Source organism: Urocampus carinirostris, chromosome 10 (genome assembly GCF_059441175.1).
Source record: "Urocampus carinirostris isolate Australia breed hairy pipefish chromosome 10, RoL_Ucar_1.0, whole genome shotgun sequence".
NCBI classification, from domain to species: Eukaryota; Metazoa; Chordata; class Actinopteri; order Syngnathiformes; family Syngnathidae; genus Urocampus; species Urocampus carinirostris.
The window spans coordinates 23,311,507-23,333,875 of NC_142358.1; the positions used below are offsets into that span (position 1 = coordinate 23,311,507).

General features: G+C 40.0%; 1 protein-coding gene across 1 annotated transcript in view; it reads right to left on the reverse strand.

Moving 5' to 3' along the window:
* LOC148358420 (myelin protein zero-like protein 2) overlaps positions 1 to 20,554 on the reverse strand; it is a 36,237-nt gene extending 15,683 nt beyond the window's left edge. Inside the window, exon 1 of the mRNA XM_088345146.1 lies at positions 20,221 to 20,554. Within this exon, the coding sequence (XP_088201272.1) occupies positions 20,221 to 20,266 (46 nt within the window). The 5' untranslated portion in view covers positions 20,267 to 20,554. The remainder of the gene's footprint in view (positions 1 to 20,220) is intronic.
* Positions 20,555 to 22,369: the final 1,815 nt, after the last annotated feature.

Sequence of the window (22,369 nt, forward strand, 5' to 3'; positions counted from 1 at the left end):
AGTTTCTTTTGTCTTTTATTAGCATATTTGGTATTGGAGTAATCCAAAAGTAATTGAAAGTAATCAAGTTAAAGTAACCCTACCCAACCCTGCATTGAGTATGCTTCTTTACACCAAGAGTGTCATCTACAGGGGCCTTGCCTCACTCTACCAACATGTGTTAATGCATTCAGCAGTAAGCGCTGCAACAGCTGACCTTCAATAGGGCAATAGGATGTGACTTTGCAGCAGCAATAATCAAGAACTGTATCGTTTGATTCCTGAGGAATTACGTCTTTCCTTTAAACGTCACGGCTCAGGAACAAAAGGGAGCAGCAGAGGAAACCTGAGTCCCAGTGCTTGACAAAGAGCCACTTTTCTTGGTTGTGACATCCTTCACAAATGTTTTTTCGGAGTGACTTTTTGGGACAAGGCATTTCTTTCATGGTCGGGATTCAAAGCTGGGGAAAAAAACAGTTTCAGATAACAGAGAATCTGCAGCCCAGGAGGACAGAACCTGGTCCTATATTAATACATGAATTATACTATACAACAATTAAGCTTTATTTTGCCAAACTTCCTGGCCGTGGACCATTAGAATGTTATTGTTATGACTTACAAGGCAAGCAGAACTATTTTCAGAAATAACAAAGTGAAAGCCTAACACGTTTTAAGTTCCCAGTGTTAGGACTATGTTAGGAGGAAAACTAAACATTCCGAATAAGAAAAACAAGTACCACAATCGGCAGTGGTGGAAGATGATAAGGCCTGGTCCAGTACAATTTATTGTGGCTTGCACAAACAATTGGTGGAGCAAGGACTCTTGAGGGAAAAACAGACTTATTTAACTTATTTAATAATACGCTATTAAGTTTTTCTTGTATCACGTTTGCACTTTTATTGTTTATATTAAGTTATTTATGGGTGTTGGGATTTATGGGTACAATTTTGTGGGATGAATGGATGATGTGTTGGTCTTTGATTATGACAATAAATATTCTGAATCGGGCAGCACGGCGGCACAGTGGTTAGCGCTTGTGCGGCACAGTTCATGTCATGGGAACCTGTCGTGGGTTCAAATCCAGCTCCAGACTTTCTGTGCGGAGTTTGTATGTTCTCCCCGTGCTTGCGTGGGTTTCCTCTGGGCACTCCGGTTTCCTCCCACATTCCAAAAACATGCATTTTCAGGTGAATTGGCCGGTCCAAATTGTCCCTAGGTGTGAATGAGCGAATGAGTTGTCTGTCCCCATGTGCCCTGCGATTGGCTGGCAACCAGTTCAGGGTGTCCCCCTGCCCACTGCCCGAAGATGGCTGGGATGGGCTCCAGCCCCCCCCGCGACCCTAATGAGGATAAGCGGTACGGCTAATGAGATGAGATGAGATATTCTGAATCTGTTTCTGAAATAAACTATTTTAATCTGTAAAAATATTAAATCCATTCAGATTTGTGTTTCTAAAACATCGAACTATCCAACAATCTAAACAACAAATGTAACTTGAATTACAGTAGGAGTTGGAAAGCATGATGTCATTTAAACTTATTGTACACAACACAAAAAAATCATATAAACTCAAAGGGACATTCTGTATGTTTAGCGCCTCCAAGGGGTAAAAAAGAGAAAGCTTGATTCATTAAAAGAAACTACTGATTAAAAAATAAGCAAAAATAAATGAAATATCATACAAACATACGTCTTGTTGTATTTATTTTACATAACATGGGGCTCACTTAGAGGGAGTTGACATGATTGTCTCCATCTTGCTGCTACGGGTATCCTCGAAAACCATAAGGTAACCCAAAAATAGATAGAAAAAAATCTTTGAGTTCCAGTAGTGGGCATTTGCACGTCACACTGGGTATTTGTTTATTGTATTCTTTTGCTTTATTCTTGTATTGTTCTCAGCTCAGGGATGCTGCTGGAAATGTGAATTTCCCTTCGGGGATGAATAAAGTATCTATCTATCTATCTATCTATCTATCTATCTATCTATCTATCTATCTATCTATCTATCTATCTATCTATCTATCTATCTAGTCTGCATTCTTCCTTGTGCTTTGTCGCACTCGTTTTCAGTTGCACTACAGAATACAGCAGCATCGAGTGGTCAAGTATCCCACATTGTCCCTTTCATATTTTTTTTCTTTGAGGGAAACAAAAACAAACTTGTGTCACGTTTTCTAAAATACCCTAACATTTTTGATTAATCTCATTAAAAAATATGAAAAAAAAACAGATTACAAATCTAAAAAGGAACTTTTTTTTAATTGTGCATTAAACTGACAAAGAAAGTAGACAAAGTTAATTTGGAAGAATCAGATTGCCGATAACAGATGAATAAAACAAACATCAAAACATAAAATAGCAATATAACGCATGTTAATGGAACATATAATAAAATAATGAATGCTCCTGTAAATTGAGACATTATAAATATCGAAAATAAATCATTGGTTTTAAACAATTGAATATACTGTAGCGTCCCCACCGAAAGATGGTCAAGTCTTACTAATGGTTTTCAGTTTGTTTAATTAGAATCCCCTTCGTTAATGAAAAACATCCAACCACCGTGAGAAATTGTACGGCTTCGGCGAGTGCTACTACAACAAATTAAATGAAAGTAACTCCGCAGTGACATATAAACACACATCTTACTCATATAATCAAAACCATTTCTTAAGCAGCGTTAAAGCAAATAACAATAATATATATGATGATTTTTAAATTAGATCATTTACGTATACTGTATATTGCATATCAAATATACAGTGGAACCTCGGTTTTCGAACGCCTCTCAGTTCGAACAAAACGGTTCTCGACCAAAAATTTAGAGAAATTCTTGCTTCGCTTTTCGTTCAAAAAATCGGAGTTCGGACGCTGGTACGCTAGGGGCAATGCTGAGCGGCGTACGGGTGTAGATTGCCCCCACCCCTCGTGAAGAACTGTTGTCACGTGAGCGCGCACTTCTTGTTGCTTTCGTTTTGAAAATCGGTGAACGGAGTGTTTTAACGCCTAATTATGCCTCGGAAGAAGTTCGGTGCAAGCAGCAAAGTTGCTACAGGTGAAAAAAGAAGAGTAGTGCGTACAACTATTGCATTTAAGAAAGAAATAATAGCAAAATATGAAGAAGGTTTGCGAGTTTCCGATCTTGCTTATACATACAGCATGGCTTCTGCTGAGCACCACAAAGGTAAGAAATCCTATTCATAATTCTTTTCTTTATCCTTTAACCGCTCACCACTTGTTGTGGAGACCCGGGTGCTAAATGACGTGTAAACGACCTGATTTTTTTATTTTTACACGTTCATGTTAGCGTAATCTTTCGTACAGAAGATTACGCTAACGTGAACGTACGATTAGCCTGGGTTAGCTTCATGTTTACGTTCTTGCTAAATATTCAGGGTGTTGGAACGAAATAAAATGATTTTACATTACTTTTAATGGGAAAAACGATTTTCCGTGATCGACCAAATCGGTTTTCGAACAGGGTTCTGGAACGGATTATGGTCGAGAACCGAGGTTCCACTGTACATGATGGTTTTTATCACAGATTTTATCACAAAATTGTCAGAACCCGAACAAACGGTGGATCCAAACGCGTACGTTTTCTCACCAAGCTTTATTTTACGGAAGCTGGGCAGTCATGCGCGCGGAACACAAATACCAGCGATTCGGCGATTGCTGGGCAGAGAAGTCAGGCGCGGGAAAACAGGAAGCCTGTGGCAGACGAGCAGGATACCGGACAGGACAGACGGGATCGATACCAGATACAGGATACACGAGCAGGATACCGGACAGGACGGGACAGACAGGATCAATACCAGATACAGGATACACGAGCAGGATACTGGACAGGACGGGATCAATACCGGATACAGGATGCACGAGGAAGATACCGAACAGAACGGGACAAACGGGATCGATACCGGATGCAGGATGCACAAGCAAGATACCGGACAGGACGGGACAGACGGGATCGATACTTAATATTGGATACATGAGCAAGCTACCGGACAGGACGGGACGGATGGATCAATACCAGATACTGGATACACGAGCAGGATACCGGACAGAGTCAAAATGCTTTCCTTACGAGTGCAGAGGTTTGTTGACCGACTGACCAGGAGTGAATGAGAGCAGAGTTTAAATAGGAGAGCCAATCAGGCAACGAGCAGCAGCTGGCACCAAACGAGTGGGCACAGGTGAGGGCAATGGGCAATCGTGATAAAAGTGGGTTTTGGCAAATATCAATCACAAATCATGCTGTGTTTTGTGCATCAATGTCAAATAAATACTCAAAAGTAAAACTACTACGACTTTTCACTTTCCTTCAATGCAGCATAACAGTCAAACCATATCTACTATACATTTCTCTACATAGATATTACAGTTTGTCTTCCCTTGAAGAAATATTACCTGAAAATGGATAAGATGCCTGAGGTCTATGAATGCTGATAAGAGTTTTCAATGTTGTCATCTTGCAGCTGACTGAAGAATTTCTGAGAATTGCAAAAATTTGGATCCAACCACAAAGCAAACAGGTCCCAACAAGACAGATACAGTATAAGCGGCTGTTTGAAAAATACGCAGCTTCCAGTATTTAAACTGTTCAAGTAGACCCCTCAAGAAGAGTTGTTGAATCACGTATACCTAACTATAATTACCTTTGACTTGGTGTGAGAGAGGGAATCACCTTTGCCGTTATAACTTGGCAAGAAAACACACCAGTTGGAAATTCAACTACAGTATTACCACATGTGCATCTCTTTAATTGGGTTATCCATTCACTGTAAGTTGCCATTTCACAATTGATCTAAATAATGAAGGTATCGGGATTGTCTTTTTTGACTCTGGTTACCCTAATGTCAACGACAGGTGCAAAATATTTGATTTTTCCATTTCAGTAACAAGAAATACACCTAAATTGATCACATTTACTTTTTGTAAAGTTTAATTACGAAAGAATCTTGCCTTTCTGGGTGTTTGGCTCGGGGGTGTTTTCTATTGAGTGTCTCTAGTCACCTGATCATTTCGTGACAGAGAGTAGACTAAACCAGTGTTCCTTAACCCTTTTCGAGGCAAGATATTTTTTTTTTCTTGAATGATTTCGAGGCACACCGAGAAAAATAAATACAAATTTGTTTCATCGGGATTAGGGTTTTTTGGGGTCAGGGGGGTTGGCAGTCGGGGCAGTAGTACATATGCTTTATGCTCATGAAGGTTGTAGATGGGAGTTCAGGGTGGTATTGGTGGTAATATTTTACAAAATATTTCCAAAAAGTAATTTAAAGTTTTGAATTTGTTTTGTACTTTATGCTTGACTGAGAAAAAAACTTTAAACAGGAGTTAAACATTTAGATCGTGAGGCACATAGAGTTTAATCCCAAACAAACTGAAGTAACTCTAACATAAAACTACACTATAAGTTATTTCTTTGCTCTTAATTTGCTTTGCCTGAATCTGACCTCGCCGGCTTGCCTCAGTTACAATTATACTCTGAATGGAATACTTATTTGGCCGAGTTGTTTGGTGATTCCCCCCTGCTGGCAGTTTCTGTGATATCCCTATTAAGTAGTTGTTCACACGTTCTTTCAAGCTGTGCCAAAAAAACGATTTTAATGGTTAAGCCCATGCTGCTTGGTCAGGGGAGACCTAAATCTATTAATAAACCTCTGTCCATCTTTTAGGGTCAGGCAAAAAAATATTAAAATAAAACCAAGTAAACAATTTTTATCCCTGTAAAGTAAAAAACAGGCTCATTTGCAGCTGTAGAACAGTAAAGAAAACCAATATTTGCATTTTGTATCACAGCCATGGACCGAAAATGCCTGCAGAGAGTGGTTAAGAACGCCCAGAGGGACACCAGGACTCAGCTGCCCTCTCTGCAGAGCAAATACCACCGCAGAGTCCACAGGAGGGCCTCTTCTATCATTAAGGACCCCACCCAGAACACGGACTGTTTATACTTGTGCCCTCAGGACGAAGGTACAGGAGTGTGAAATGCAGGACAACCCGTCTAAAGAACTCTTTTAACCCCTCTGCTTTCGGACTCTTAGACGGCTGCTGATCGAACAATACACCAGACACGTTCAGCACACCACAGACACTTTATTACACTACAGACACTTTAAACTGGACCATTCTTGGACTATTCTTGCACTACACTCGGTTTCAACTATGTTTTATCTTATACTTCTCTTATTGCCTTAACTCACCTTGAGTTATTCCTGTTTTTTATCTTTTTAATATTCATCATATTCTTTTATGTGTACATGTACTGTATTTAGTTTTATTACGCTGGAAACTGTGTGGAAAGCAAAGTAAGAATTTCCTTGTGCAGGGAATCGTGTTTTTTTTAGTGTTTATATGACAATAAACATTTTGAGTCTTTGAATCTTGAAGTACATTCAGCAGTCAACTGCAAAATCCATAATTAAAGTACTTAACGATTCTCAACAGTTTTAACAAGTGACGTTTGCCGTTTTTAACGTTTTAACAATTGAGGTTTGTTCTTTGATGCATTTCATTTCACATCACTTTCTCTGGCTTTACGCCCAAGCTCTCTTTTATAGCAAAATATGCGTAGAAAAGGTACAATATAGCGCTGCATCTAACGATTACATTCATAATCGATGAATCGGTCAATTATTTTTCGATTAATTCAATCAGATTTCTCAAAGACATTTTGAATTACCTTTTTTCTACTCAAATATTAAAGTTGTTGACTGATACCGAAATAGTGCATTAAACAATAGAATAGAATTTGTAATATAAAGCAATAAAAAGTTTTAAATTAAATTGACAATAAACAAAAATCCATAAAAAGGTTTGCTATACACTTACAAAGTTCAAACTATCATGCCAATTTTGTTTGTGATACATGATACATTGTTCATTATTTAGGATTCATAAAAATGTAAGACACCTTTTTATAAAAACGTTCTGGGCGCTCTCTGCAGGACCAAAGCGGTACTACAACTCCCAGTGTCACAAAGGGATAGTGTGCTCTTATTTGCATCGATTTAACGTACTTGGTGGCTCATAAATCATGTGATACAATGAATCGATTATCCAACTAGTTGCCAACGCTTTTAATTATCAATTTAATTCGGTTTTATTGATTAGTTGTTGCAGCCCTAGTATGATGCATGTCATCAAAACTGCATTGGCTTGAATGACACTTGAATCTTACAGACGCGAGTCGGACTCCGTTTCGGTTAACTGTCGGACGTGCTTTCTCTTTGAATGTTCGCGTTTCATTGAAGTACTGCCTTTGTAAGCAAGGGCTGTTTTGCTAATTGTGCATGTAGTTGTTTTATTTGCCCTCTCCAGGCTAAAGACCCCAAATATTAGAAGTATTAGTACGCACACTAGATATTGACAACGTCATTTGTGTATGTTACCAATCGAGACAAAGTCGCTGTTGTGCATGAGCGAACTAGGCGGCTGCTTAGGGCCCCGCAACCACTAGGGGGGCCCAAAGAGTGGTTTTGGTACCCATTGTCACTTTGTCCTCTCAAAAATACTTCCACAGAAATACAACAGAAAATACACCACAATAACTACAAAACTAAATATCAAATATAGTGTCCAAAAACAGGGACCTCATATATTATTTTGCTTTCATTCTGAAAATTAAATGATTACTACACAAATACTACTATAGTAATACTATATTACAAAATGCTACTACAGAATTATTTACTTCAAAAATACTACAAAAAACAACTATATTAATATTTAAAAAATACTAGAGAAATATGACAAAAATAGTACTGTGAAAATACTTAAGAAATGACAAAAATCCTACTAAAATACTGTCTTGGAAGTACATCAATTATACTTCTACTAAAATACGAAAAAAATACCAATGCATAATACTATAATATAAAAAACTACTACAGAAATATTACGACAAAAATACCACAACAAGAGGATTACAACAGAAATACTACAAATTACACCTCTAGCGATACTACAAAACTTCTCCTATGGAAATGTCACAAAAATACTAAAAAGATGAAGCTACAGTAACACTTTACTACAAAAATACTACAGATATACAACAAACATTCTAATATGGAAATATAACAAAAAACAACAGCAATAGTACAAAAATGATTAAAACGGAATACTGTTATTATAAAACTACTGTAATAATACAAAAAGGCTACTAAAATACTGTCTTGGACATATACCAATTATAATTCTACTAAAATACTAAAACATTACCAATACATAATACTAACGTAGAAAAAACTACGAGAGAAATATTAGTACAAAAACACTACTACAAGAGGATACAAACGCGATAGTACAAAAATGATGAGAATACTGGAATTATAAAACTAATATAATAATACAAAATACTACAAAAATACTACAGATGTAGAACAAAAAAATGTACCGTATTTTCCGCACTATAAGGCGCACCGGGTTATGGGGCGCACCCCGAAAAAATAGTTTTTGGTCCTATTTTTGACATAGATAAGACGCACCGGATTATAAGGCGCTAAAATGGGAACGTGGACAAAACAGTCAGATAGTTGAGTCCAACTTATTACCCCCTTAACATTCCCAAAGCTTGCAAAGACGCAAATACGTGTCGAGAACACGTGCCGATGCGGTGTCCATAAGATGTCACTCAAATGCATCGTTCCATCATTCGGAAGGTTAAAGTCTTGGGATTCAAGAAATGCTAACTATTCCTTAGTATCTATTTTCTTTTTCGCTCGCAACTTCACTGTGCATATGACAATAAACACTTGGAATTGAGTTTAATTTAAAAATAGACACTCCATTCCATCCATTATCTGCACCGCTTATCACAGAAACATCGAGTTCAGTCTGAAACAAGATACAGGGACAATATAAAACCCGAAGTAGCTCACCGAGTCGTTGTGTTCATAATAATGTGCAGCCAATGTCCTCTTATATCCGTGAGGGTAGTAAATCCAGGAGAATAAAATAATTTCAAATACAGAATAGAAAAAAATGCTTTCTCTATGCCGTCAGCCACGTGCCATAAACATTCATCTTTTTTGGCCAATTGCAGGCTTTGTGTTGCCGTTTAAGCCAATGCCAGCCTGTAAATGATAAAAAGGATCCGCCCCTTGACCTCCGAATAACTTTAGCCAATAGTGATCGATTCAAATGATGATTGACACATTGGTTAGCCAATGAAACGCCGGTAAATAAATCCCAGCATACACCGTTGTTTTGGCCAATTGCAGGCTTTGTGTTGCCATTTAAGCAAATGCCAGCCTGTAAATGATAAAAAGGATCCGCCCCTTGACCTCCGAATAACTTTAGCCAATAGTGATCGATTCAAATGATGATTGACACATTGGTTAGCCAATGAAACGCCGGTAAATAAATCCCAGCATACACCGTTGTTTTGGCCAATTGCAGGCTTTGTGTTGCCATTTAAGCAAATGCCAGCCTGTAAATGATAAAAAGGATCCGCCCCTTGACCTCCGAATAACTTTAGCCAATAGTGATTGATTCAAATGATGATTGACACATTGGTTAGCCAATGAAACACCGGTAAATAAATCTCAGCATACACCGCGTACTACTTGGCATTCGGGGGAAAATCTAGTCGGCGGCTGCAAGTTAGTTGGAAAACTTTGCAATTTTAAAATTGATCCATAAATAAGGCGCACTGTATTATAAGGCGCATGGTCAGCTTTTGAAAAAAATAAAGGCTTTTAGGTGCGCCTTATAGTGCGGAAAGTACGGTACTTCCAAAAGTACTACAGGATTACTAAAAAAATACTACGATGGAAATACTCCATAAAAATTACTTCAGAAACAAGACAAAAATAATACAAAAATAAAACCACAGCAACACTACAAAACTGAACTTCAAGAAAAATCTGACTTCAGAAATACTCAAAAAAACCTGACAGTAATACTTCAAAACAAAATAACAAATGAGGTGCTTAAACCAGGGACCTAATATACTATTTTGCTCTAATTGACGTTTCAAAATCAATTTGGTGAAACTAATCGATAAGTATAACATGTCACATGCGGCCCCTGACACCAAATAGTTGCCCACAACTGGAGTAGAACGTGGAATGAGTTGTAGTAGGTATAGAAATGATCAAGTAATAGGGGCCCCCAAATCTAATTTTGCTTAGGGGCCCATGAAGGCTTGGGCGGGTCCTGCGCATGAGCAACTCTCACCAGACATTCTATTCATGTAAAACTGCCTCACCCTGTTGGAAAACCGTTGCGGCCCTAGTGCCAACACAACTCAGTGTGTCAATAATCAAATTTAGGCTTCTTTAAACTCATTCACTGTCTCAATTAGATTAGATACGCCGGAATACAGCTAAAACCCGACAAATTATATAAACAAGGTCAGAAAACTGCCAGCGAAGCAAAGCCGGAGCCTAAACAAGAGATGGAATCATCGGTATTCCGCGGTCAACAACAGCCATCTGTCTGCTTTCTCGTTTTGTCTCGCGTGAGCGTGTGAACATGTGTGTATGCACGTGTGTGTTAAAACCAGAAAGTCAGGACAGGTTGGCGCATGTCAACAATGCCGACTTATCTTCTATTTCACTTCAACGGGCGACAAGTTTGATATGCATTTCTGAAATAACATGTTACTTACTATGTTGTTACTATGTTATTTCTTTGTTTTTACCAGGTTGCAATTAGTAGGGGTTAAAAGATGCTTGACCACTAATCATGCCAGTTAGGAATTACATTTTCTAGAAAATCACAATGCCTGTTTATCTGTTTTCTGAACCAGTCCACGGGCTATTCGGATAGGGGGGCTAACTGTTGTCACAGTCCTGCGTTCAGGTTGCTCTCTCTCTCTCTCTTTCTTTCTTTCTTTCTTTCTTTCTTTCTTTCTTTCTTTCTTTCACCTTCTTTCTCTCTCACTCTTTCACCTTAGCTCTCTCTCTTTCTTTCACCTTCTTTCTCTCTCACCCTTTCACCTTCTGTCTCTCTCTCTCTTTCGCTATTTCTTTCTTTCACCTTTTCACTCACTCTCTTACCTTATATGTCTTTCTCTTTCTTTCTTTCTACCGTCTTTCTCTCTCACTTTTTCACCTTATATCTCTCTCTTTCTTTATTTCACCTTCTTTTCTCTCACCTTTTTACCTTATCTCTCTCTCTCTTTCTTTCTTTCACCTTTTTTCTCTCTCACTCTTTCACCTTATCTCTCTTTCTTTCACCTTATCTCTCTCTCTCTCTGTCTCTTTCACCGTATCTTTCACTCTGTCTTTCACCTTATCTCTCTCTCTTTCTTTCTTTCACCTTTTTTTCTCTCTCACTCTCCCACCTGATCTCTCTCTCTTTCCTTCACCTTATCTTTCTCTCTCTCTCTCTCTTTGCAGGCAACACTTTGGAGACCTCTGGTATAGACCTAATGGGTTCAAGAGTAATAACACTTAAAGGGACATTATTTAGAATCTCTTATTCATTTTAAAAAAAGATAAATTAAAACAAAGTTAATTTGAATGATAAGCAAAAAAAAAACTATTATATAATCTAACATTTTTTTTTTATACAACTGGCACCCCCCGCGCGACCCTACTGAGGATAAGCGGTGCAGACAATTGATGTTCATAATAAAAACAATATTAAAAGTGTTTATTATCATAGGCTGCAGTAGCTGGACTTGAACCCTGAGCCTTTGCACCATGGGGCTTCGCGCTAGCCACCCATCCCCCGTGCCGCTCAAGATACATGTCTTGATGGAAACATTCAAAAAACAGTCTTTATCAGAATAAAATACTTTCTCATCCTGGCGACAACATGAACAAAATTTCTCATGTGAATGAAAACAACTTCCTGATTATGCGAAGAAAGTCTCTTTCTTGGATGAAAAACAGTTCATTCACAAACTGACTGAAGATTGTGATACAACCCAGGAAAAACACATTTTCCTCATCCAGTGCTTCAATTTTTAAGCTTCACCCCAACAAATGTCTGTGCTTGTTGGAGCATGACTTGCAATGCTTACCAACACAACAGAGCTGAATTGCTATTGCACAACTTTTATTTCCTATTGATAAGATATTACTTCTTGAACACCTACATCCTAATCCATAATGTTGATGTCCTCCTATGCTTTTAAGTCACTTCTGAAGCATCCCTTTTAAACCTTCTAGTTTGGCAGTGATTGTCTGCAATCAATTTCATCCATTTAGCAGAGGTTTTTACAGTAGAACAATCCTGCCGTATGTAGAAATAAATGTATTAATAACTAAATACGGTCAAATGCATGCCGTATAAAGAATATAACACACTATTGATAAATCACTTAATACCAAAATATATGAAATAAAAGGATTTTCGTTTGGTCAGAATCTAGTTTTTCAATGTCAGAAGATGACCAAACAATGTCAAAACTTGTGAGGTGAATACTGTGTTTGAAATCAATCACATAGATATGTTATCTGACTGATACTGCTGTAATGTACGGTTGGGGATGGGGGCGTTGGCTTCATTTGCGCAACAAAAGGTTGTCGTGACAAATCCACCACAGGGGGTCCGCTCCTCCCGTAGGATCGGAACCCAGAGCTGGTACACATCTCACTTCAAAAGGGCAGTCTGAATTTTGGTCAGCAAGAAGCAAGACACCATGTTTTAACAGGAGGAACTGGATTAAGGTCCCCCTGGCCAGTCCTGACCAAGTCTCAGCTCAACGGGCAGCCAGAGAGCTTTGCCAAGTCAGCAGCCAAGCTTGATCAAGCTATCGGCCTAACCAGTGAGCCAAAGCCAGCGACCTCAGAGAAGCTTCAAGCCACCAGCAGTCAACACTTTATCACTCTGCATCCTGTGGTCCTCGTCCCCACCGGCTCCCAGGCCTACCATGATTCCTCATCGCTCTACAGCCGAGGACCTAAAGTGGGCCGTCAGCCTTATCAAAGCAGAACTTTGCAGAACATCTCTTTGATGCTAGGTATTGGTATTACATAAAAGTGGAAACTCTATCAAAATACAATAACAAGATTGGATTGATTATTACATTGTTTATCCAAATGGTGCCAGTTTAAGTTCTCAACTTCTAGTTTTGTTTTTGTTTTACCGTATTTTACGCACTGTAGGGCGCACCGGGTTATAGGGCGCACCCCCCAAAAATAGTTTTTGGTCCTATAGCTTCCATACATAAGGCGCACCGGATTATAAGGCGCTACAATGGGAACGTGGACAAAACAGTCAGATAGTTGAGTCCAACTTATTACCCCCTTAACATTCCCAAAGCTTGCAAAGAAGCAAATACGTGTCTACGACACGTGCGGATGCGGTGTCCGTACAATGTCACTCAAATGCATCGTTCCAAATATCATTCGGAAGGTTAAAGTCTTGGGATTCAAGAAATGCCAACCATTCCTTAGTTTCTATTTTCTTTTTCGCTCGCAACTTTACCGTGCATACGACAATAAACACTTGGAATTGAGTTTAATTTTAAAAAAGACCCATCACAGAAACATCGATATCACTCTGAAACACGATACTGGGAAAATATATAGCCGGAGTAGCTCACCGAAGTCGTTGTGTTCAATAATAATGTGCAACCATGGTCCTCTTATATCCGAGAGTGTAGTAAATCCAGGAGAGTAAAATATTTACAAATACAGTACAGAATAGTGAAATACTGTTTACTCTATGCCATGAGTTCTACCCAACATGCTATTTACATTCATCTTTTTCGGCCAATTGCAGGCTTTGTTTTGTCCCTTTAGCCTATGCGAGCCTGTAAATGATAAAAAGGATCAGCCCCTTTTACCTCCGAATAACTATCCTATAGTGATCGATTCAACTGATGATTGACACATCTTTTTTGGCCAATTGCAGGCTTTGTTTTGCCCCTTTAGACTATGCGAGCCTGCAAATGATAAAAAGGATCCGCCCCCTTTACCTCTGAATAACTTTAGCCAATAGTGATCGATTCAAATGATGATTGACACATTGGTTAGCCAATGAAACGCCGGAATATAAATCCCAGCATACACCGCGGACTACTTCGCGTTCAGGGGAAAATCTAGTCGGCGGCTGCTTGCATTAGTTGCAAGACTTTGTGACTTAATATTGATCCATATATAAGGCGCACTGTATTATAAGGCGCACGGTCAGCTTTTGAAAAAAATTAAGACTTTTAGGTGCGCCTTATAGTGCGGAAAATACGGTATTTTCTTATTATTGTTTTGTGTTCTGTTCAAGCTTCTTTCGTAGATGATTAGTCAAAGTAAAGTCCATAAATCCAAGAGTGTGTGTGTCTTGATTAAAGTATATTGAACTATCACCCAAAGTGTGTGTAGCCACCCTTCATAATAACTAAACAAGGTTTTTCATCCGTTTTCCTGACATAATGATCTAAAAATGTATGTGGTGCTCCAAAAAGGGGAGACGAGTTTTGAAATAAATAAACTCGCCTCTTTAGTTCAATTGATCGATAAACCGTTTGTTAGAATCATGTATTTAACACCCATATTTGCTACATGTATTTATACGAACCGAATTGAATAGTCTTTATTGACATTGATAACAACATAGCGAACATTGTTTGCAAAGAGGTGTAGCACTCCAGGGTTAACATGTTATAAAGACTCAAAAGGGAAAAATAAGAAAAGAATGTCAGGATAAATAGATGTTGCATAGAGACTAGCCTTAATTGTAACAATAGTAAAAATCAAAGTCGGGAAATAGCATATGGCATAAATTTCAGGTGCTGTATTTATTCATACATGTATAGCAGTTCAATTCGAACCCTAGCCAATTACAAACAATTGAATGAATGGATGTCATTAGAGTATTGACACGTGAGTGGCTTTAACAAGCGGAAGCAGTTTATTATGTCTTCATTGTGAACCTGCTGGCGAGTAAATTGTGGTAACGTGAGCGGGCATATCCTGGATATCCTGAGACTGTGTGCGTCAAACGCTGCCATTTCAAAATTTACATTCCAGTCATAGAAGAAGAAGGAAACCAGGCAGGAAAAACAAAACGCAGCATAGACAATTGCCTGATTGCCAATTATCCGTGCCGGCTTTTTTTTATTTATACTTGCTTTGATTCTTCCCTGAAGGCTCTTTAGAGAAGGCAGCCCACGCCGCCGCGCCTGTTTATGACGCACGAAAAGCGCTTCAAGATCTGCGTTCAAACCCCGACTGGGGATTTACTGCTTCGCTATTGTCTCGGACTTGGAAAACAATTTTTAAAACAGTGTTTCTCAACTGGTGGGTCAGAACACAAAATGGGTGGCGGACACTGACCAGCGCATTAAAAAGGAACGCGTTACTGGAACGTAATTAATTTTGAGTTTAGTTTATTTGAAAAGGGACAAGTATAATCCATTAACTCATGTCACACAAGATAACATTTTAGCCAAGGCTAATTCTCAATGTCTGTCCCCAGAAGGGTTTTTACAGAAAAAAACATAAATAAAATACACAGCGCGTTTGCTTGCATCGATGGGAATTCTGACTATCTTTAGAGAACCGGCTTTTTAGGCTCATTAAAAAGAGCCGTCTCTTTTGGGTCCCAAGCAGCTCTTTAGGTTGTTTTTGTTGTTTTAATCCCAAAATTAACAATTATTATGTAACATTATGCACAAAATGACTTGAGACAGGTGTTATATAAAGAATAAAAATAGGGAAAGAGAAACACAGGAAATATAATCAAACTATTTACAAATCTACCAATAAAGATTTAATATAAAACAATTGTAACTTTTTTATGCTCAACAAAAAAAAATCAATGTCATTGCCTTTGAGTATTTCAACAAAATATTGTCATGATTACCTAAGTGGAGCCACCTGGGGTAATCATCTGGAGTGCGCCTTCTGATTGGGTTATGTTCGCTATTTAAGCATTCTACACCGAGACATGGGTGTCTGAGGATTACTCCTGTATTCGAAAGACACTCCCGATTACCTGCCTTGTTGTTTACTTGATTCTGCCTGTCTGCCTTCGATCCGACCTGCTTTCGTCCCACGCTACGATCTTCTCTTCAGTCCTGGTAAACTCGACCTGCCTTCGTCCCACGCTACGATTGATCACGTCTCCCGCTAACCCTTACGCTTCCCCAAATAAAAGACTTGTAACGAACGCTCTGGGGTCCCCTGCTCTGCTCTGTTCTGGTAATCCACGTGACAGAATCCTCCGACCAGAATGGACCCCGCGTTCGTACATCTGCCCCCTGACCGCTATAAAAGTCTGAATCAGCAGCGCGATTCCTGTTGTGCAGTTCGGCAAGTCATTTCCGACATGGCGAAATTGGCTAAGGCACCTCCGGCCGTATGACTGCGAACGACTCCCATGCCTGCCTGCTCGACTCCCATGCCTGCCTGTTCGACTCCCAAGCCTGCCTGTTCGACTCCCAAGCCTGCCTGTTCGACTCCCAAGCCTGCCTGTTCGACTCCCAAGCCTGCCTGTTCGACTCCCATGCCTGCCTGTTCGACTCCCATGCCTGCCTGTTCGACTCCCATGCCTGCCTGTTCGACTCCCATGCCTGCCTGTTCGACTCCCATGCCTGCCTGTTCGACTCCCAAGCCTGCCTGTTCGACTCCCAAGCCTGCCTGCTCGACTCCCAAGCCTGCCTGCTCGACTCCCAAGCCTGCCTGCTCGACTCCCAAGCCTGCCTGCTCGACTCCCAAGCCTGCCTGCTCGACTCCCAAGCCTGCCTGCTCGACTCCCAAGCCTGCCTGCTCGACTCCCAAGCCTGCCTGCTCGACTCCGACTCTCCGGCCTGCCACTCCGACTCCGCTGCCGGCCCTGATTCTGCCTGTTCTGATTCTGTCTTTTCTGCCTGTTCTGTTTGCCGGTTCGTATTCTGCTTGCCCTGTTTTTGCTGGATCTGATTCTGCCTGTCCTGTCTGAATTGCCGGTCCTGATTCTTCCTGTTTGCCCTCCGGACCCACCCTCTGCCGCCCCTTCGGATGCTGAGGAGGGGGCTTCCCTCCATTCGGAAGGATTCTGAGAGGTACTGTGCTGTTACATAGTTCCCCGATTACCTGTGTTTCCCTGTGACGTGTCTTGGGTTAAATTTGTTATTATTTTTTTTCTGGGGGACTTCTGGAGCCGTCCCTTGAGGGGGGGGTTCTGTCATGATTACCTAAGTGGAGCCACCTGGGGTAATCATCTGGAGTGCGCCTTCTGATTGGGTTATGTTCGCTATTTAAGCATTCTACACCGAGACATGGGTGTCTGAGGATTACTCCTGTATTCGAAAGACACTCCCGATTACCTGCCTTGTTGTTTACTTGATTCTGCCTGTCTGCCTTCGATCCGACCTGCTTTCGTCCCACGCTACGATCTTCTCTTCAGTCCTGGTAAACTCGACCTGCCTTCGTCCCACGCTACGATTGATCACGTCTCCCGCTAACCCTTACGCTTCCCCAAATAAAGAATTGTACGAACGCTCTGGGGTCTCCTGCTCTGTTCTGGTAATCCTCGTGACAAATATCAAAGCCACAATAACTGCCATGTTTATTGTACAATGTGAATTTGAACAAAACGGGCCTACTCAAATATCGGGGGAAAATAGTTTTTCCCCAGTGATTCAGGATCTCTGGCTCATCTCTGAAAAGCTGGAGGACGTCTTACACTGACAACAAGAGCGACCAGATGATAAAGGTGCTGTATCTGAGTTAGATAGGGAAGCTTATCCTGCTGCTGGTGTCTATGTGTATTTATATTTCATGTGGGGGAGCAAGCCCCTATCCCCAAAAATAAACCATGCCTGGATAGGGATGGCCTCCACGAAGGTGTGCTTGCCCAAGACACACCACAGGAATTGGTGCCCCGATGATCCTGGTGGTTAAGGGAACCCTGAACTGCCTGCTACATAATATGTTACTGTGTGACTTATTAAATGCAAATAATAAATTACAATGTTTTCTGTCTGATAAATAATTCGGAATCACTCGTAAAGTCACATATGAAAACCAATCTACTAACAATTTATTTCTAACCAAAAAATACAACTGGAAGCAGTTTTGGTGTGCACACTGAATTTTACCTTATGTAGATATTCTCCCTACCATATACACTCGCATCTAAGCCAAATTTCCAATTATGAAATGAAATATTCAAATCCTTTCACTTACGAATGAGGGAAAAAATGGGGTGAACATATAGGATGGTGCCACTAAAGCCTTTATTCAATCTATTTAAATGGAAAATGAAGGGTTGACATCTAAAGCTGTCAATGGCACCAAATTTAGAATATATTTTGATGTCTTTTATCATCTATGTTGTGAGTTAAAATCAAAAAGATTTGATGAATTTTCAGCAAAACTTGTTTAACTCATTGACTTTGTGCACCGTTCCTTCTTGGCAAGCCTACTTAAGTGGAGGGTTGAAGTCTAAATCTGTCGGTGGCAATAAATTCAGAACTGATTTTTGACATCTTTTGTCATCATTGGAAGTCCATCCATCCATTATCTGCACGGCTTATCCTAAGTAGGGTCGCGGGGGCACTGGAGCCCAACCCAGCTATCTTTGGGCAGTGGGCAGGGGACACCCTGAACTGGTCATCATTGGAAGTGAATGAATTAAAGAAGAAAACAATGCTGATTTGAATAATACATAAAGTACATGAACTATGATATAATAGGCATTCATTAAATACTCCTAGGTCGGGGGTAAGCAACCTGCGGCTCTAGAGCCACATGTGGCTCTTTATAGCACTGCCTGAGTGTCTCCCTAGAAAATGTTCAGAAATGTTTGAAATGATAGGGGAGTACAAAACAATATATGTATTTTTTTTAGCGTCATAGTTTCTTTAGAAAAATCATAAATATTGACTGACTAACTTTTATGTGTCAATCACCTTTTCTTTTAATTTAAAAATTGTTATTTATAAGGCTTTTAATTTTTGAAAGCGCCATATATATATATTTTTTTTTATGGTCCGTTACGGCTCTTTCAAAATACCCCTGTCCATGGTCAAAAATTTGTTTTTATTTTACATAAAGCTCCCTGAGACGGAAGTGACTTGATTGGCCGCCATTTTATTTCTAAGCGTACTCCTAAGAACCTAAAACTGTCAGGACCAGAACGGAGACAGGACCCATTTGCGTGTGTTTCTCTTAGTTTTATTGGGAAGAAGGGAAAGGATTGTACACGCGATCCGGAGAACGCTGGTCACGGGAAGCAGGTTGCTCGGACGCGGAAGTGGTATTTCCGTGGCAAGCGATGGCGGTGTCGAGAACGGGAAAAAAGTAACCGGGACAGGAGAGCAAAAATCATGGTCTAGATCAGAAAATGGGTCGGAACCGGGAAACAGACGGGAGCCAGAACAGGAGAGAGTCAGGGTCGAAAAGCTTGCCGAGGGTAGCTGAGGTTCGCAGACGGACTGACAACCGGTGACAGAAAGACGGGGGTTTAAAAAATGACAGGGAGCCAATCAGCGTCCGAAGCAGTTGGCGCAGAAGGAGCGGGCACAGGTGCCTCGCATCAGTAATCATGACAAAAACCTTGTGAAAGGCAGAGTAAAAAAAATTAAGAAAGATTGTGTGGTTTGGTCACTTTAAATCTCTGTAGCTTTTTTTTGTATTCTTCCTTGTGCTATGTAGCACTCATTTTCACTTGCACTACACCAGTGGTCTCCAACGTGGTGCCCACGGGAAGACAGCTGAGGTGCCCGCGGACCTCATTGTGATTTTTTTTTTAGTGGTAGACTGAGTCAATTTAACCCTTCTTCCAACTTCCCTTCTCTCTCTCTCTCGTTCTCCAACTCTTTCTTCCTCGTTTCTACTTGCAATAATTTACCTGGAAATAACATAATATCAGCATAGTAATTTGTACAAGATAAGTTATTTTGATAATGCATATCAAAGTGGGTGCCCTTTACGCTAAAAAGTAGCAAAAAGGAGCTCAACGCCTGGAAATGGTTGGAGACCCCTACACAACTCAATACAGTGGTCAAATATTAAACAGTGTCCCCTTAAAAATCCAACGAATCTAGCATTAAGGGGACTCTTATTACTCAAAGTCGTTTTGGTTTCTTCTGGTCATTTTGGGTTTAAAAATGTGAATATATTCTACTATATTTGTTTTAAATTGCACGATTCTTTAATTCAATACATTTGAGAAGTGGAATTTTCGTCTTTATTTGGGTGGAACGCTGGGTCATCAAATGAGACAAGTTCAGAAGCACTGTTCGAAGGCGTTATCACTCAAACTACCTCGTTATTATTAAAATAAAGATTATTTTTTGTTTTATTCTCACCTCTAAAAAAAACAAACACATGTGGATGTAGAATCTTACCTGAGGCTGCGAGTCCACACAGGAGAAAAATTCCTTTGACGCACATTGGGAGGCGGTTTAGTGTTCAAGATAAACGAAGGTATCCCAGGCAGGGCGGAAAGCTAATATAATAAAAGTTCTTTCTCTTTTCTATCTTTTTTTCGGGGAGAAATCAAATCCCGAATCTTCTCTCCTCGATTTTGTGCGTCTCACCACCAAGGACGCGTCCTGACTCGCTTAGTGGCCCTCCTCGTATCAGCGAGGTTCTTACACAATACACACACAGAAACACTCCACCCTGTGGCAAACTTCCAAAATCTCTCTTTCTCCCCTTTAACAATGTAAAGCGAGGTAAAGCGAACGTGGTTTGGCTGCTCAACCAACCCGTTTTGCTGTTGGGTCAGTGGAGATTGCGCAAACAGGTGACTGAAACACGATTGTTTCCAGTGGCGCCACCCTGGGGTGGCTAGGAGTGGACTAGTCTGTCTCTCTCTACTTTTCTTTCTTTTTGTCTGTGTCTTTTATTTTTTCTTTCTTTCCTTCTGCTTCTGTCTTTTGTTTTTTTCTTTCTGTCTGTCTGCCCCCCCCTCTCTCTCTCTCTCTCTCTCTCTCCCTCTCGTTTTTTCTTTCTTTCTGTCTGTCTCTCTCTCTTGTTCTTTCTTTCTGTCCGTCTGTCAGTTTCTCTTGCTTTTTCTTTTTTTTCTTTCTTTCTTTCTGTCTGCCTCTCTCGTTTTTTCCTATCCTTCTGTCTCTCTTGTTCTTTCTTTCTGCCTTTCTGTGTCGTTTGTTCTTTCTTCCTTTATGTGTCTCTTGTTCTTTCTTTCTTTCTTTCTTTATGTCTCTTTTGTTCTTTCTTTTTTTATGTTTCTCTTGTTCTTTCTTTCATTATGTCTCTCTTGTTCTTTCTTTCTTAAGGTATTTGACCCCGATCTGTCCTTTCAAACACATGTGAAGAAAATTACTAGTACCGCGTTCTTCCATCTTCGCAACATTGCTAAATTTCGTCCTATGCTGTCTCAGACAGATGCGGAGATTATAATTCACGCGTTTGTTAGCTACCGTCTCATTTACTGTAATGCACTACTCTCCGGTCTCCCGAAGTCCAGAATCAAGAGTCTTCAGCTGGTACAAAATGCTGCAGCGAGGCTTTTAACTAGGACAAAAAAGTCCGATCACATCACGCCAATTTTGGCTAACCTGCATTGGCTCCCTGTTAGCCTAAGATGTGATTTCAAGGTTCTCTTAGTATTATACAATATCATACATGGACTTGCTCCCTCATATCTTTCAGATCTGATTTCCCCCTATGTTCCGGTCCGAAGCCTTCGTTCTGAAAGCGGCGGTCTACTGGTGATCCCAAGAGCCAAGAAGTGTTCCGCAGGTTCGAGAGCGTTCTCCATCCGGGCACTGGTGCTGTTAAATGCTCTTCCCCCTGAGATCCGTTCTGCAACCTCAGTGGAAATGTTTAAATCTAAGCTTAAAACACACTTCTACTCTAAAGCATATAAATAACCTATACTTTTCGTGGACAATATCTCTGTATTATTTGTCTCTCTTGTTCTGTCTTTCTTTCTTTGTGTCTCTCTTGTTCTTTCTTTCTTTCTTTCTTTCTTTCCTTCTGTCTGTCTCTCTTGTTCTTTCTGACTGTCTCTCTTGTTCTTTCTTTCTTTCTTTCTTTCTTTCTTTCTTTCTTTCTTTCTTTCTTTTTGTCTGTTTCTATTGCTCTTTCTTTCTGTCTTTATTTCATTCTTTATCTCTTGCCTTTCTTTCTTTCTGTTTGTTTCTTTTGTTGTTTCTTTCTGTGTGTTTCTGTTGTTGTTTCTATCTGTTTCTCTTGTTGTTTCTATCTGTTTCTCTTGTTGGTTTTCGGTCTGTTTCTCTTGTTCTTTCTTTTTGTCTGTTTCTCTTGTTTTCATTTCTTTCTTTCTGTATTTAATTATATATTAATTTATTGATTGATGTATTCATTCATTCATTTATGTTTCTTTATTTTCTGTCTTTCCTTCGTGTGCACCGTTAAGTCAATAGAGGGCAGGACTGTACTTGATTTTATGACCAAAAAGTTCAGCAGGAGCCAAGCGGTGGTCAAAGTGTACATTTGTAAATGAATTCGAATTCATTCGTATTCAAGTTTGCATGTACATAACGATCATTGTATAGAAAATGATGA